The 14,969-nt window shown below is 31.6% G+C and overlaps 1 protein-coding gene across 1 annotated transcript; it reads left to right on the top strand.

Annotated features, from left to right (window-relative positions):
• The first annotated feature begins 6,815 nt into the window (after positions 1-6,815).
• LOC131622723 (uncharacterized) lies at positions 6,816-13,971 on the top strand. Its single transcript, XM_058893761.1, has 14 exons — positions 6,816-7,025; positions 7,338-7,768; positions 8,268-8,506; positions 8,760-8,916; positions 9,502-9,579; positions 9,901-9,975; positions 10,051-10,170; positions 10,826-10,990; positions 11,135-11,657; positions 11,737-11,893; positions 12,267-12,376; positions 12,699-12,811; positions 12,943-13,300; positions 13,497-13,971. Exons 2-14 carry the CDS (start codon positions 7,430-7,432, stop codon positions 13,799-13,801), a joined length of 2,739 nt encoding a protein of 912 aa, XP_058749744.1. The 5' UTR covers positions 6,816-7,025; positions 7,338-7,429; the 3' UTR covers positions 13,802-13,971.
• The last annotated feature ends 998 nt before the right edge of the window (positions 13,972-14,969 follow it).

Genomic DNA, 14,969 nt, shown 5'->3' with positions numbered 1-14,969 from the left:
GTGTTTGTTATACATATATTGTTGATGTAAAATATGTATTCTATTTGGTTGGGAATAGCATAACTGTGTGTGTGGCTATTGATTACTATATTGGTTGATGATTATGACATTGGTTGGTCCATGTGGATGATGAGCATGTTATGGTTGATACATGCATTTCATAATCATTATGTGGCTGATCCTTGATGATGGTGGATCAGTGGTAGCTAATTCCCATTGTGTGGAATTAGTGAGTGGGTGTCGCCGTATCCTTGACGATGGTGGATCGGTGAGATGGGTTCGTCCCATGATTGGTACCACATGCATGTAGTTGCATTGCATTAGGTGTTTGATTTATTATAACATGAATGGAAGTTGTCCAATGTTATAATGTTGTGTGTTTGATATATGTGTGTATAGCCTGAATATATGATGATGTTGGGTGAATATTATACTGTTGATGTTTTATCGTTTATGAACTGATAACATTGTTTAATTGCGAATGAGACTCATGTTGATTATTTTTCAGATTAAGGATTAGTGGCTTGTGCCGGGTGAGGATAACTCGTAGAGTTACTTCGTGTAGTTCGGTTGTGTCGGTGTCATGCTCTGGTCTTGTAACACTGGGGGGATCTTGTGTTTGGAGTTGGATGATAACTCTAGTTTTGATTTTGTTGTTGAATAATGTTGTTTATGCCTTGAACGTGGTGGATGATGGTTTTGATTATTCAACTAATAAATTATTCCGCTGTGTTTTAAACATGTTTGCAATTGTTTATGTTCCTCAGAACAGCATGACAGATGTTTTATTTTATATGAGATAATTGTAACACTCTTAATTACATGTTTACTCTGAAAATATCATTTAGTTTATTGGGGGTTTAGAAGGGTGTTACAGAACCGGTCCAGAGTCAATAAATCCATACAAACTAACTTGAACGGTGCATGTTTGATTCGAATCTCTCTCAAATAATGTGTTTCTTTAACCAAGACCATCGTTACTCTCCAGGACCATTATTTCCTAAGTAACTGCCCAGCTATTTAAAGAGGTCGTCCCTTCTCTTTTCTCATTGCATATTATTCTTGTTTCCTATTTTTTCCTATGGAATTTGTTCGGATATGGGTGGGTACTGTCTGGGTTTGGGTCTGTGATGGAGTCCTTTGTTAATTTTTGGCAAAACAGGGGGAGAGATATGGTCAGGGGCTGTGTTGTGTGACTGCTTTCATCCTTCTGTAAGAACTTCTGGGGTTAAAAAAATTTCAAATGAGATGTTTAAGAAAGAGTCTTGTTAGTTTTGTGTCTTGTGATTTGAGTTATGAATACAGTTGTGTCTTGTGTTCTTAGTTGCATAGGTCGACTGGTGGCTGCTGATTAAGTTTCCTCTTATGCTTCTTAAGGGGTCTCTTATGCCACTTAATGGGTCACTTATGTCCTCTGGAAGAGTTATCCATCAATAGGGGAAATTGGATACTTCCATCAGTGAAAAGACTTGGTTTCCATATTGAGGGGGAGTGTTGGTTATCTTTTTCCTCGTGTACACCATATGACTTCAGGACTTGTTACTCCTTTCCTGAGGTTGTTGTTCTGTGGTGTGTAGAAAAATGGAGCTCATTCAAAATGTTGTGCGAAGATATCAAACAGGATGTCATGACAACTCTTTGAGCTATTTAAATGTCTCGTTATGTCTTCAAACATTGTTTCAAAGTCTTTTCCTATTTTCAATGCCTTATTACCAACTCTCCGTGTCTTGTTTTCTTGTTTCAAAGTCATATTGTTTTAAAAATTGATGCAAATATGTTGTTCGTTATCAATGAAAAGTATGTAGATTTCAATGATTTCGATCGTTTTGAACTAAGGAAAGTTGTTAACAAACAAAGGTTGAATGGTTACTTTCACATTCTTCATGGTCCCATATACATTAATCTCGTTAAAGAGTTCTGGATGAATGCCTTTATTGTGTCAGCTGGTCACGATGAAGTCATCAAGTCCCATGTCAATGACTCTCATTTCTTCAGTACTCCATCATTGATTGGTATGACAATCAACTGTCAAGAGACAAGTAATTGCGTATTCAACAATGTCTACTCAACCCAACTTCACCGAATTTATACCAACCAAAATAAGCTATATGGTCATGCTTCTGTACTTCCAATTGCAAAATTTTGGTTTCAACTTCTAGTGGCAAATCTTCGCCCAAGAGAGAAAGACCTGAAAATGCTTACTTGGTATGGCAAACATCTCATGTTATTCCTCACCTACAACATCAGAGTTAATCTTCCTCTTACCATTTTCAACTTCTTGAAGGAAATGATAAATACTTCTCGGAAAGAAATGACTTTCCTCATACCTTATGGAAGAGTTCTTTCTGAATTTTTCTATAAGTTAGGGATAGTTAGGGGTAATGTTGAAGTTAAATGGACTGAGAAGTTTGAATTTGTTGAGTAGTTTTCTTTGTTGTGTTATTTTTTTTTTATTATCAATAAAATATTTCTTTTTTCTATTATTACCTATTCTTGTTTATTGATAACAAAGTTTGTAAGCATTACTAATTAACAAAAAAATAACATGGCATTTGGAAAAAGTTTTAAATGGGGCAAGGGGATTCAAAGTGATATTTCTAATAGCTATATTACCTCGGCTCTCAAGAAAATCGAGGTAAAAAGTTTCTTATTTTTTTATGGATAAAAAAGGCGCTAACTTATAGCTGTGTTACCTCGATTTTTTATAACACCAACGTAACATGTTGTTTATCTTATTAACAAAATAAAATATTGCATTCCTAGGACACATCCTTTCGTTTTTTACCATGTTGGAGATGAAAGTTTCGTCATAAAAAAATGTTATTCGTTGTAGTGATGCTTCAGGCGACTATCACCACTTCGAGCGCTCAACACTACTTTAAGGCGCTAGCTCAACACTTCCATCTCTAATTCGGGCGACCTCCTCTAGGACTATTTTTTTCAAAGCCTAATGAAATGGTCCCTAGCCCAAACACTATGATAAGTAATGTTTTAAAAATTATTTTTAGCTAACTAAATCTATCATGTATTATCTACTTTTGTTCCATTTTGTTTTTGTTTTTACTTGCATTTTCTTATTTTCATTATGTTCATAAGTTTGAAGAGAATTGAAGAATCAACGTCATGTTCAAATGAAAGAAGAGGTAAACGAGAAAGATGATTGAAGATGTCGAAAATCTGAGTAAGAAAGAAGAGATTTTGGCAATAGAGAGAGGGAATTACGATCACCCTGTAATGGGAATTACAAGAGTGATGATCCCATATTTTTTGGCTTTCAAAAAATGCAATTTTAACACAATGCATTAGTCATCACGGTCAATCCACAGTATGCATTACGATTGTAGTGGCTCTTGGAATTTCGCTTTTCAGATGTTTATTTTTTGCTTTTCTACTTTTTGTTTATTACAAATTACTTTTCACTTATTAACATTGATAAGCCAAGATCATAATGGATTTAAGGGTATAAAAACACATGTAAACATCAGTTTAGGGTCTACTTTATATTTTCTACACTTTACAATTTTAGAAAATTTCTCCATTTTTATTTTTCTTGTAATTGAAAGAACAAACATGCATTTGGTTAATTGCTTTGACTTTTTTAAGGGTTTTCACATATTTCTCTACGAAAATAGAGATAACATTAAATATTAGTCGATACACTGAAAATCCAAGCTAAAAAATTAGACGGTTAAACTAAGATATGAAATATCTTTGGTTTAATCAAGAAAATTTTTTAAAGGTAGTTTTTTTAAAAGAATCTTGAACAAATAGATTATATATATATATATATATATATATATATATATATATATATATATATATATATATATATATATATGAAAATATGTGATTTATTAGTTAATGTATGATTATATTTATCTATTTTATTTTTGCAAAATTAGAATTCTTAGATTTTTTCTTTACCCACCACTGTATGGGGTCACCCCAGCGAAAACCCCACTTTACCCCTGTTTCGGAAATGCATTTCCGAAATATTTTTTTTTTAAATTTTTCCAGAATTCGGAAGTGCATTTCCGAAAAAAATCCAAAAAATTAGGATTTTGATTAATTCGGAGATGCATCTCCGAAAAAACAAAAAAAATCTAAAAATCCCAAAAATTAACTTTAGGATATTAATTAATTCATATATCATAAATTTGATATAATTTATGAGTAATGAATAATAATAATTATATATTTTGATATAATTTATGAGTTATGAATAAAAATTATTATATATTTTTATTCTGATTCATATTTTAAAATTTAAAATAATTTTAATTAAAAAAACTAAAATAATTTCACTTACAAAATGAGTTATAATTTTTATTTATATATTTATAATAATTATTATGTATTTACAAAACAAATTAAAAAAATGAGTGTTTTAATTTATATATTTATATAATAATTATAATAATTATTATATATTTATAAAAATTATTATATATTTATATATTTATATATTTATATAATAATTATTATATATTAATTATAAATATATTTATATATTTATATAATAATTATAAAAATTAAAAAAATGAGTGTTTTAATTTATAATAATTATTATATATTTATATATTTATATATTAATTATTATATATTTATATATTATATATTTATATATTTCACTTACAAAATTAATAATTATTATTATATATTTATATATTTCTATTCTGATTCATAATTAAAAATGAGTTATAATTTTTTATTTAGTTTTAAAAAATTACTTATGGAATTAAAATGTTTTTGATTTATATAAGTTAAAAATAATTTACTTGTGGAATTAAATTTTTTTTGATTTATATAAGTTAAAAATAATTTTGAATTTTAAAATTGTTTAGGAAATTTTGATTCACATTGATTTTATTGATTCACCTTCATTTTATTGATTCACCCTGATCTTATACCTATTAATTGTATTGATTCATCTTGATTTTAATTTTTTTAATAATTATTGAATTCTTTCGGAAGTGTATATCCGAAACATTTCACGACCAATTTGGTCTTGGAATATTTCGGATATGCATCTCCGAAGACACCCACCTCCCAAAAAAAAAGGTGTTTTCGGACATGCATCTCCGAAAATCTAAAAAAGGGTGTTTTTCGAAAATGCATCTCTGAAAACACCTTTTTTTCGTGTTTTCGGAAGTGCATTTCTGAAATAAGACAAATTTTGAAAAAAAAAAAAATGTTTCGGAAATGCATTTCCGAAGTGAGGGTATTTTGGATTTTTTACCAGAGGTGACCAAGAAAAGAGGGAGGTAGAGAAAGAAATTTCTAATTCTTATAACAGAATAAAAACTAAGATTTACTCGAGTAAATCATATATAGAATCACAATTCTAAAGTTATTTTCTTTATAAAATTCTTAATCAATCAAAATATTACAAATCAACTTCATATCATTTAAACTTTAAACTACACTGAGATAACCGAACACTTGCGGCCTATCACACTATAATATAGGAAAAAATATACTCCCTCTGTCCCAAATTATTTGTCGCAATTGCCCACTTCACACAAATTAAGAAACAGTAGTAAAAGAAAGAGAAAATGGTGACTTTATCAAATTATTCTGATTAACTATTAGTGTATTCAAATTAGCATTAATATAAAGTGAGAAAACAATAAATTAAGAGTAATTATTAGAGGGTACAATTGAAAGATTAAAAATAAAATTGCGTTGATAATGTAAAGTGACAAGTATTTTAGGATAATTTATTTTCCAATTGTGACATTTATTTTGAGACAGAGCGAGTATTATTAAATGTTCCATTGAATTTTACCTAAGGACAAAGGAGCTATTTAGGGGTGTTCGCGGCATGGTTTGAGTGGTCTTGACGTAAAAAATCATCTGAACCGCAAGAGAAAAAAGTGTGCGGTTCAGTTTGGTTCGGGTGACTTTTAAAAATAAAACTGAATCAAACTAAATCAAACAAATGCGGTTTAGATTGGTTCGATTTTTTTTACAAAAATTTATCGAGCCATACATACACACATTGATGACAATATAACTTTGTATTTAGTCATTTATGCTTTATCAAGTAACAACAAAATTCATCATATTTGGATAACAACTTTCCATTTAATATACAAAAGTAATATTAGATAAAAGTGGAATAAAAAACATAAAATAGTAACATAAAATAATATCAAAAACATTAGAATGAAATAGAAAAAAATAGGAGATGAAATATGAGAGAAGATGAAAAAGAAAGAGTAGAAGAGATGCGATTAGATAAGAAGAGGAACATTAAAAACATAATTGAAAGAGAAAACAGTAGAATAAAAATAATAAGATGAAAAAGAAAGAACTTAAGAGATAAAAGACTAGAAAATAATATGTGATATGTATTTGGAAAAGAAGATGAGAAAGAGGTGCAATACCACTAGGAAATATTTGAGAAGACTTAAACTGAAATTTTAAGTGTGAGGAAGATAAAATCATTCGTAATCGTAAGACTAGGACATAATAGGTTTGAATTTGGGTTGGATATAAATTAATTGAAGTTTAGAGGGTTGTAACAAAATGCAGTTTGATTTGTAAAATACAAACTGCAAACCGAATCAAACCGCACAATTTATTAAAAAATATCCAAACACATTCGAACCAAATATAATTTTTTACGATTTCAGATTGAAAATAATCTGTTACTAAATTACAAATTAAAGCGTATAGGAGTATAATGTAACCGCAAAATCATTTGCGTCAGCATTGTTACCTAAAAAGTCCAAAAATAATGTACTTTGAAAAGTGAACTAATTAGAGCATAGTTTTAGTTTTAGAAACATAGTTATTAAGGCTAAATATTCCGTATCAATTCCCCCTACCAATTTTATCAATTCAATTAGGATTTATCCGCTATCTCTTGTCTTTTCTTGGGACCAAATCTGCAATTCCTCGTCAAATAACCAAGCACACACGTGTGATTAAATTAAATCATTAAATTTCAAATCATTGTTCCAAATTCACTACTCACTAACACACACAGATTCTTGTAATCTCCGAAGCCACAATCACAGGTTCTCTCTTTCATCCATAGTAGTAACTTTTTTCTTGATTTACAGTATCTCTCAATTAGCTTTACGCTGACAATCATGCAACTCTGTTTTTCTTATTCGTTGGCCAATCATGTGTTCCTTTAATTCTTTATGGTTAATTCTAATCATGTTAAAGTCAACGTTGCACTCTGGGTGTTTGTTAAAAGTCAAAACTTGTTTATTTTTGTGCAGTTTGGGTTGTTGATCTGTATAACCCATCTAAGATTTTTCTTTCTTTTCTAATTATTTCTTCAATTGATTAATATTTGGCATCTTAATTTTCCTTGTGTGTAGCTGTTGCATTGTAACAAGACATTGTTGATTTGGAGATTATATATTTCACTTTCTTGAGAAGGTAATTGATTGCTTATTGGAATTCACTTACAATGCGGAAGAGGCGCGAGGCAGCGCCAGTAGCATCGAAAGGGTCGAACAGTGGTGATGCGAGTGAAAAAAAGTCTAGTAATGATGCTGGAATTCGAACAAATGTCCGTGTTGGAAGCTCAAGGAGGTCTTCAATTGCATGGCTGGCCTTGTTCTTTGTCATTGCTTATTCGTGTTCAGCTATTTATCAGTACCAGTTTCAGAATATGCCTCTGCCTCTTACCGCAGAACAGGCTGGAAAGAGGGGTTTCTCTGAGATTGAAGCATTCGGCCATGTTAAGGCTTTGACTCAGGTTGGCCCTCATCCGGTTGGCTCTGAAGCTCTGCATCAAGCCGTGCAGGTTGGATTCTCTACTTTGTTGATTTTTACTTTCGATAGTTTTGTTGTATTCTTTATGATCCCAAGTTGTTTTTTATGTTGACTCTGACAAGTTCATATCACACACTATGCATGAAGGCCAGGTTGATGAGTTTATTAAGTGTCATAGATGTTTTGTCTTTTAACTGATCCCTTGGATCTCTAGAAATATGAGTTAGATGCCTGCAATGTGTGAGTGTATTTCTCAAAGGAAATAAATAAAAGGAAATCTGTGAATCAGATTCATTTTCCACTGCCTTGTTTGTTTTTCTTGAAGTAAAAATCCTTTATGTAGAAATTTTGAGCTCACGATGTTAGTTTATTATATGTGTGAATCATAAAGCAAGGATATTGACAATTTAGATGTGTAGCTCTAGCCTCATATTATATGTATTATCTGTATAAATTGGAAAATAACTTGTGGTTGTTTCTTAGTCCATTGTCTGTTAATATGTACTATCTTAATCTGCTTCCAACTGCAGTATGTTTTGACAGCATGTGAAACTATTAAAAAAACAGCGCATTGGGAGGTGGATGTTGAAGTGGATTTTTTTCATGTAGAATCTGGTGCAAATCGTCAAGTAAGTGGCTTATTCGCGGGGAGATCACTTGTTTATTCAGATATAGACCATGTCGTATTAAGAATCTTGCCTAAATATCTATCTGATGCAAGAGAAGAAACCATCCTTGTCTCATCTCACATTGATACAGTTTTCTCCACGTATGTTTTCTTCATCTATTTGCTCTCATCTTTCTGCTTTAGACAGTCACTTTTGTCTTTGTTTCTGATATCATGTTTATAGATTTCTGGGATGCATTTCACAAGAATAATATATGTGTATATATAATCTTGTGTGTTTGTTTGTGTGAAATGTCCTCACATTGGTTGTTCTAAACAGAGTGGCATTCAATTTCTGATTAGTTAAAAGCACTGAGTTATTTTTGTTGTTAAACATATTACATTAATTCAACAGTGAAGGGGCTGGAGATTGCAGTTCATGTGTAGGTGTTATGCTTGAACTTGCTCGTGGAATTTCTCAATGGGCTCATGGATTGAAGAAAGGTGTTATATTCTTATTTAATACTGGTGAGGAGGAGGGTCTTAATGGTGCTCATAGCTTCATAACCCAGGTATGGAGTTACTTGGTAATGTATCGTTTTGTAGGTTTCATATTTGCTTTTCAGCCGTTTGAAAGACATGAATCATTCTACTGATTATAACTTTATGGACTATATCTAAATTATGAAAGTTTAAGGAATAAGTCCTTTTCTTTAACACGTTTTAAAAATGCACATGGCAATGAGAATTTTAAAACAAGTCTTTTAATCCGGAGGATTTCTTCTCCTCACAAATGTATTTTTTTTATTCCTTTGTTGATTGTTCGTTATTGGGAAAATCAAAATACCCAAGTAGCAATTCTCAACACTTTAATAGTATTTTTATTTCTTGAAAAGAAACTTCGAGTTCTTGACATGTTAATTATATACATCACTCATTCATATAACATTAGTGTGGGAAGCACAAAATAAAGCATAATGATGCATAAAATCTGTTAATTTTTCACTATCTATTAGTGTGAGAAGTTCTCTCAAGCTGTTCTAAATTATTATTTTATTGATAATCCAGTTGTTCTAAATGTTAGAGTGATTTTCTTACCAGTATGTGAAACACAAATATCATGTAAAAATTCTTATCTTACCATTTTCTTAATGCAGCACCCTTGGAGTAAAACTGTTCGTATGGCTATTGATCTAGAGGCCATGGGAATCGGAGGGAAGTCTAGTATTTTTCAGGTGTGTAAACTGTAGTTTATCCAACCTCTAGTCATTTTTGCTTGATTTTACCAATAAATTTTTTGCCCCTTCATTGATAATACATCTAGTTGTTAATGGCAGTCAAGGTCAATCATGTCTTACTTTCATTCTTGATTGCCTTGCCTTCCAAAAGGAGGCGAAAATGTGTGTTTAACCTTGAAAATTATTGATCAATCTTCATTCAGTGAGACTTGAAATCAAATTGTTTTTAGTTATTTGACTTCCAAAACTTATCATTTCCAGAGTTCTGTGAAATCTGTTAAATTCTGACAATAACTTTGTTCCACTTGCATCTAGTAGGCTGGTCCTCATCCAGGGGCTATTGAAAGCTTTGCTTCAGTAGCAAAATACCCATCTGGTCAAACTGTTTCACAGGTTTGCAGGTTTCCTTCACTCTTTTGCTCTATAGCAAATTTTTTGAACCTACACTAACCAAGATTTATGCCGCAGGATCTTTTTACTTCGGGGGTCATAAAATCTGCAACAGATTTCCAAGTGTACAAAGAGGTTGCTGGCCTCTCTGGGCTTGATTTTGCGTATGTAGATAATACTGCTGTATATCATACCAAGGTTTCCTTCTCTCCTTACTATCGTATGAAATATTTAGGTTTTCTTTTTCTTCTGTATTCTATTACACATCACGGAATTCTTAGGGTGTTGGTAGAAAAGATTTTGCTAGAAAACTCGAGAGCTCTCCATGCAATAATAGATATATACTGTGGTTGAACTGGGTTTGAAGTAATTCTGTGTAGTTGTCGTTGCCCTTAAGTTTAGTTTAATTTATCAGGATCTTCTAGAGAAGTTACTGGGCCAGTGGGCCATCAAGTTAAGATTATACATTACTAAGATTGCAGAAACTAAGTCCAATGCTGAAGTAAGTCGTTGGGTAAATATAGCAACCCTAACTTTTTACTAGGTAAAGAGGAAAAGGATAAGAAGAAGTAATGCATTGATAGGTGAATGTATATTGTGTCTTGTTGATTAAGTTATTACAAATAATGGGTACTGAGATGGTTCAATTTAGTGTGAATTATTAGCCAGGTGTATTTAGGACTGACAATCATACCGTAGACAACAATGCATTAACTATTGAATTATTGATTGCAAATTGCAATGTTGAATGACAAGGTAGTAGTGAAAAGTTGTCTTTGAAGAAAGAAAAAATTTATCAACATATTTTCATATCTAATGACTGCAATAAAATGTTACCTTTTTCTTAATGCAGAATGACAAATTAGAGCTTTTAAAGAAAGGGTCTCTTCAACATCTTGGGGAGAATATGCTTGCTTTTCTGCTTCATGTTGGTGCATCTTCTCATTTTCCAGAACACAGCTCAACAGAGTCAAAGGAAGATATGAGCAACAACAAAGCCATATATTTTGACATTTTGGTAATTCTCGGTTATGCCGACCATATGCCATTTCTGTGATTTATTATGCATGCCATGTATTAGTTTTCCATCTGATAGTGTGGTTATAGCTTGCTATTCCACTTTCATATCATCTAACACGTGGTAACTGTCTGATCTTTTCAGGGAACATATATGGTTGTATACCGTCAAAAGTTTGCTAATTTGCTTCACAATTCAGTGATAATGCAATCACTTTTAATATGGGTTACATCATTGTTTATGGGTGGTATGCCAGCTGCGGTTTCATTGGCCTTGTCATGTTTGGGTGTTCTCCTCATGTGGCTGTTTTCCTTAGGTTTCTCTGTTCCTGTTGCCTTTCTTCTACCTTTGATATCTTCATCACCAGTGCCATATGTTTCTAGCCCGTGGTTGGTGGTTGGGTTATTTGGTGCACCAGCTATTTTGGGAGCATTGACTGGTCAACATTTGGGTTATCTTCTATTTCGAAAATTTCTTCTGAATGTGCATTCTAAGAGACGGCAGTTTCCCCCCATTATTCAGGCTGAACTGGTCAAGCTTGAGGCTGAAAGATGGCTCTATAAAGCTGGATCCTTTCAGTGGCTTATCCTTCTCATTTTGGGGAACTATTTTAAAATTGGGTCTTCATACGTGGCTCTTGTTTGGTTAGTTTCTCCGGCATTTGCATGTAACTATCACTGCCTCATCTTTGTCCTTGTTAGAACTACTTTTACTACCTGCTACTAAACTTTAGTTGAAATTTCCAGATGGATTTTTTGAAGCAACGCTAGCCCCAACCAGGTTTCCGAAGCCACTCAAACTAGCAACCCTAGTTCTAGGGTTAGCCACACCAATTCTAATTTCTGCTGGAATTTTTATTCGGCTTGGTGCTACAATCATAGGGGGTATGGTTCGACTCGATAGGTAAAATCTGGAAATGCTCAACCTTTTATCAAGTTTACTACAACTCATGCCAACTTTTAATATGTTGATTCTCTTGAATAGTTTAAAATTTGTATTTTGATATTAGTTTCATACTCTTTTTAGTTGTATTACAAATGTGTTGTAACCCCTTATTGGTGTGATAGTACTTGTGCCCTATGTCATATCTTATCCATGCTTCTTGTTAGGTTGTCCTTATTACCATACTATTATTATAACCATCGCCATCTTTTCTATCTTAACTCTGCTTCCACTGTCATCACCACCTTGATTCAATTGCATTCGCGTCCATTTCTTCACTCAACTAATTTTTAAGTATTGTTGGCATCTAATTCACATTTCTTTTGCTGTGCAGGAATCCTGGCAGTACTCCTGAGTGGCTAGGAAATGTTGTGATTTCTGTATATATTGCTGCTCTCTTGTCTTTGACCTTGGTGTATCTTCTTTCATATGTCCATCTTTCAGGTTTGTTTACTTCATAACTCCTTTACAAGTAACATTGAAAATTTAAAATCTTATTATCGTGACAATGAGATGCTATATGCTTCATTTTTGTTAAAATCTTCAAAGAAGTTCTCATGTCAAACATGTTGTTTGAACTTCATAAAATTTAGAAATGGGGTGTGCCTATTTTTTTTTCTCTTTTTGGTTGGGTGGGAGAGAAAGAGGTGAGGGTGAAAGAGAATTGATGGCAACATATACTTTCAATTTTCAATGCATATGATATTTAGCATATTTCATGTTGCCACTTTATGAGTTTATGAACTATTTGTAACTTGATTTCTAGGTGCGAAAAGGACTATCACCCTAGCTACTTTGGTGCTGTTTAGTTTATCGCTTGCAGTTGTGTTTTCTGGTGTTGTTCCTCCATTTACTGAAAACACTGCCAGAGCTGTGAATGTATGTTTCCATTTTTTTCTGTTTCTTCTTCCCTTCAACAATTATCTTTTTTTTTTTTAGCCGAATTTCAACAATTATCTAACATGAACAAGCATAATAAAACAAATTACTTCCAATCCATGTACTTTCAGGTCGTACATGTTGTGGATGCAACAGGAAAACTTGATGAAAGACATACTCCTGTATCATATGTATCTTTATTTTCTACCACTCCTGGAAATTTGAATAAGGAGGTAGAACAGATTAATGAAAATTTTGTATGTGGTAAAGACAAACCTGTTGATTTTGTTACTTTCTCGGTTAAATATGGTTGTCGGACATATAATGACATTACGAGTGGTTGGAGTGAGGCTGATATTCCTACAATACATGTCGAAAATGATGCTAAGGAAAATGGAAGAATTACACAAGTTTCAATCAACACAAAGGATTCTATTCGGTGGGTTCTTGCGATCAATACCGAAGAAATAGAAGATTTCAAGCTTACAGGTACTATTACTCAACAATAATATTTGTAGTTGGTGTTTGTCAATATGTGCAAGATCTTAATTTTTGAGTTTCTGATAGATACTATTATGAAAATGGATTCATGTATTGATTAGAACGGTCGTTCTTTTTAGTTACTAACGTTACTATGTATGCTATTTTCAAGTCTGATGTATTGTCAATGTCATTCATTGAACAGATACTGTGAATTCTGAAGAATTGATACCAGTGGACAAAAAGAGTGGTGTCGATGGTTGGCACATAATTCAGTTTTCCGGAGGAAAGAATGCACCAAGATTGTTTGATCTCACTCTTTACTGGAGATCAGGTTCAACGCAAAGCACTGATAATGGTTTTCTCTTGAAACTTAGGACTGATGTGAACAGATTAACACCGATTACTGAACGAATTCTCGAAAAGCTTCCTCGTTGGTGTTCTTTGTTTGGCAAGTCTACCACTCCCCATACCTTGGCTTTTCTTAGAAATCTTCCTATAAATTTTTAAGTGTATCCTTCAATTCTAGGTGTTATATGGCCAAAAGAGTAACATGTTTACTTAATTTTATGCAATCATATCATAGGGTTTATTCTTTGTAGTATACAATTTTTGTCTTGTTTATTATAAAAGGCAACAATATTTTATTTTGAATAATGATCTTTTTGACATGCCTTTAACTATGGGTTGAAAACTTGAAGTGAAACCAGGATTAGAGCAATTGAATTTTAATGCTGTTTAGATTACTTCACTTTCTGTTCAATTTATTTCATTGCAGCACTTGAATCTGGACAGATAATTTTACCGATGCTTTTATTTGGATTTTATTTCTTGAACTTTACTATTTATTACAAAATCTTAGTATACAAAATGTAAGAATAACATACAAATCTTTTATGAAGAGATGGGTAATATCTAGCAACCATTTGGCAGAAGAGAACATATTTAATTTTTTTTTTGAGTCAAGAGTTTTGAGGCTCTTCATAATGAGTCTTATTGGTAAGAGACTCATCGATAAGTTTGCAACTAAGAGTAAATTGCATTTTCCTATTATAAGAAATAAATTAAATTAAATTTTTCTCCTCTTTTATATTAAAGTATACATTTTTATTTCTTAAGATATAAGATGTTTGAATTGCACAATGTTTAATTGAGAGTTAATAATATACTATTATATTTTAATAATTAACTTTAAGACTCTATTTAATGTTAGAATAAAAATTCAAACAACCATCTAATAAATCAAATTTCCTTTATTTCTTTGTAACATAGGATATCAATGATAAATAACTTTAAACATTTTATTGTTTATTTTATGATTTTTAAGTATACAAATTAATTTTTAAAATTATTTTATCAATTTTAAAATTTGTCAAAATTTTGAACTCTAAGAAATTCAATATATATATATATATATATATATATATATATATATATATATATATATATATATATATATATATATATATATATATATATATATATATATATATATATATATATATATATATATATGAAAATGCTAATTCTTGCGAAATGATTCATCACGATAGCATAAAAGGTAACCGTTTCCAAATCCCTCCATTTCCCAACTGTCGCGTGTATTATAATAAATTCTAAACTACAACACAAAAAATTATTGTTACAGCATCCCTCCATCCTCAGCTGCTCCGTGTAT

This window comes from Vicia villosa, unplaced genomic scaffold (genome assembly GCF_029867415.1).
Source record: "Vicia villosa cultivar HV-30 ecotype Madison, WI unplaced genomic scaffold, Vvil1.0 ctg.000041F_1_1_1, whole genome shotgun sequence".
In the NCBI taxonomy this organism is placed as follows: Eukaryota; Viridiplantae; Streptophyta; class Magnoliopsida; order Fabales; family Fabaceae; genus Vicia; species Vicia villosa.
This window is presented reverse-complemented; position numbering and strand designations above follow the sequence as displayed.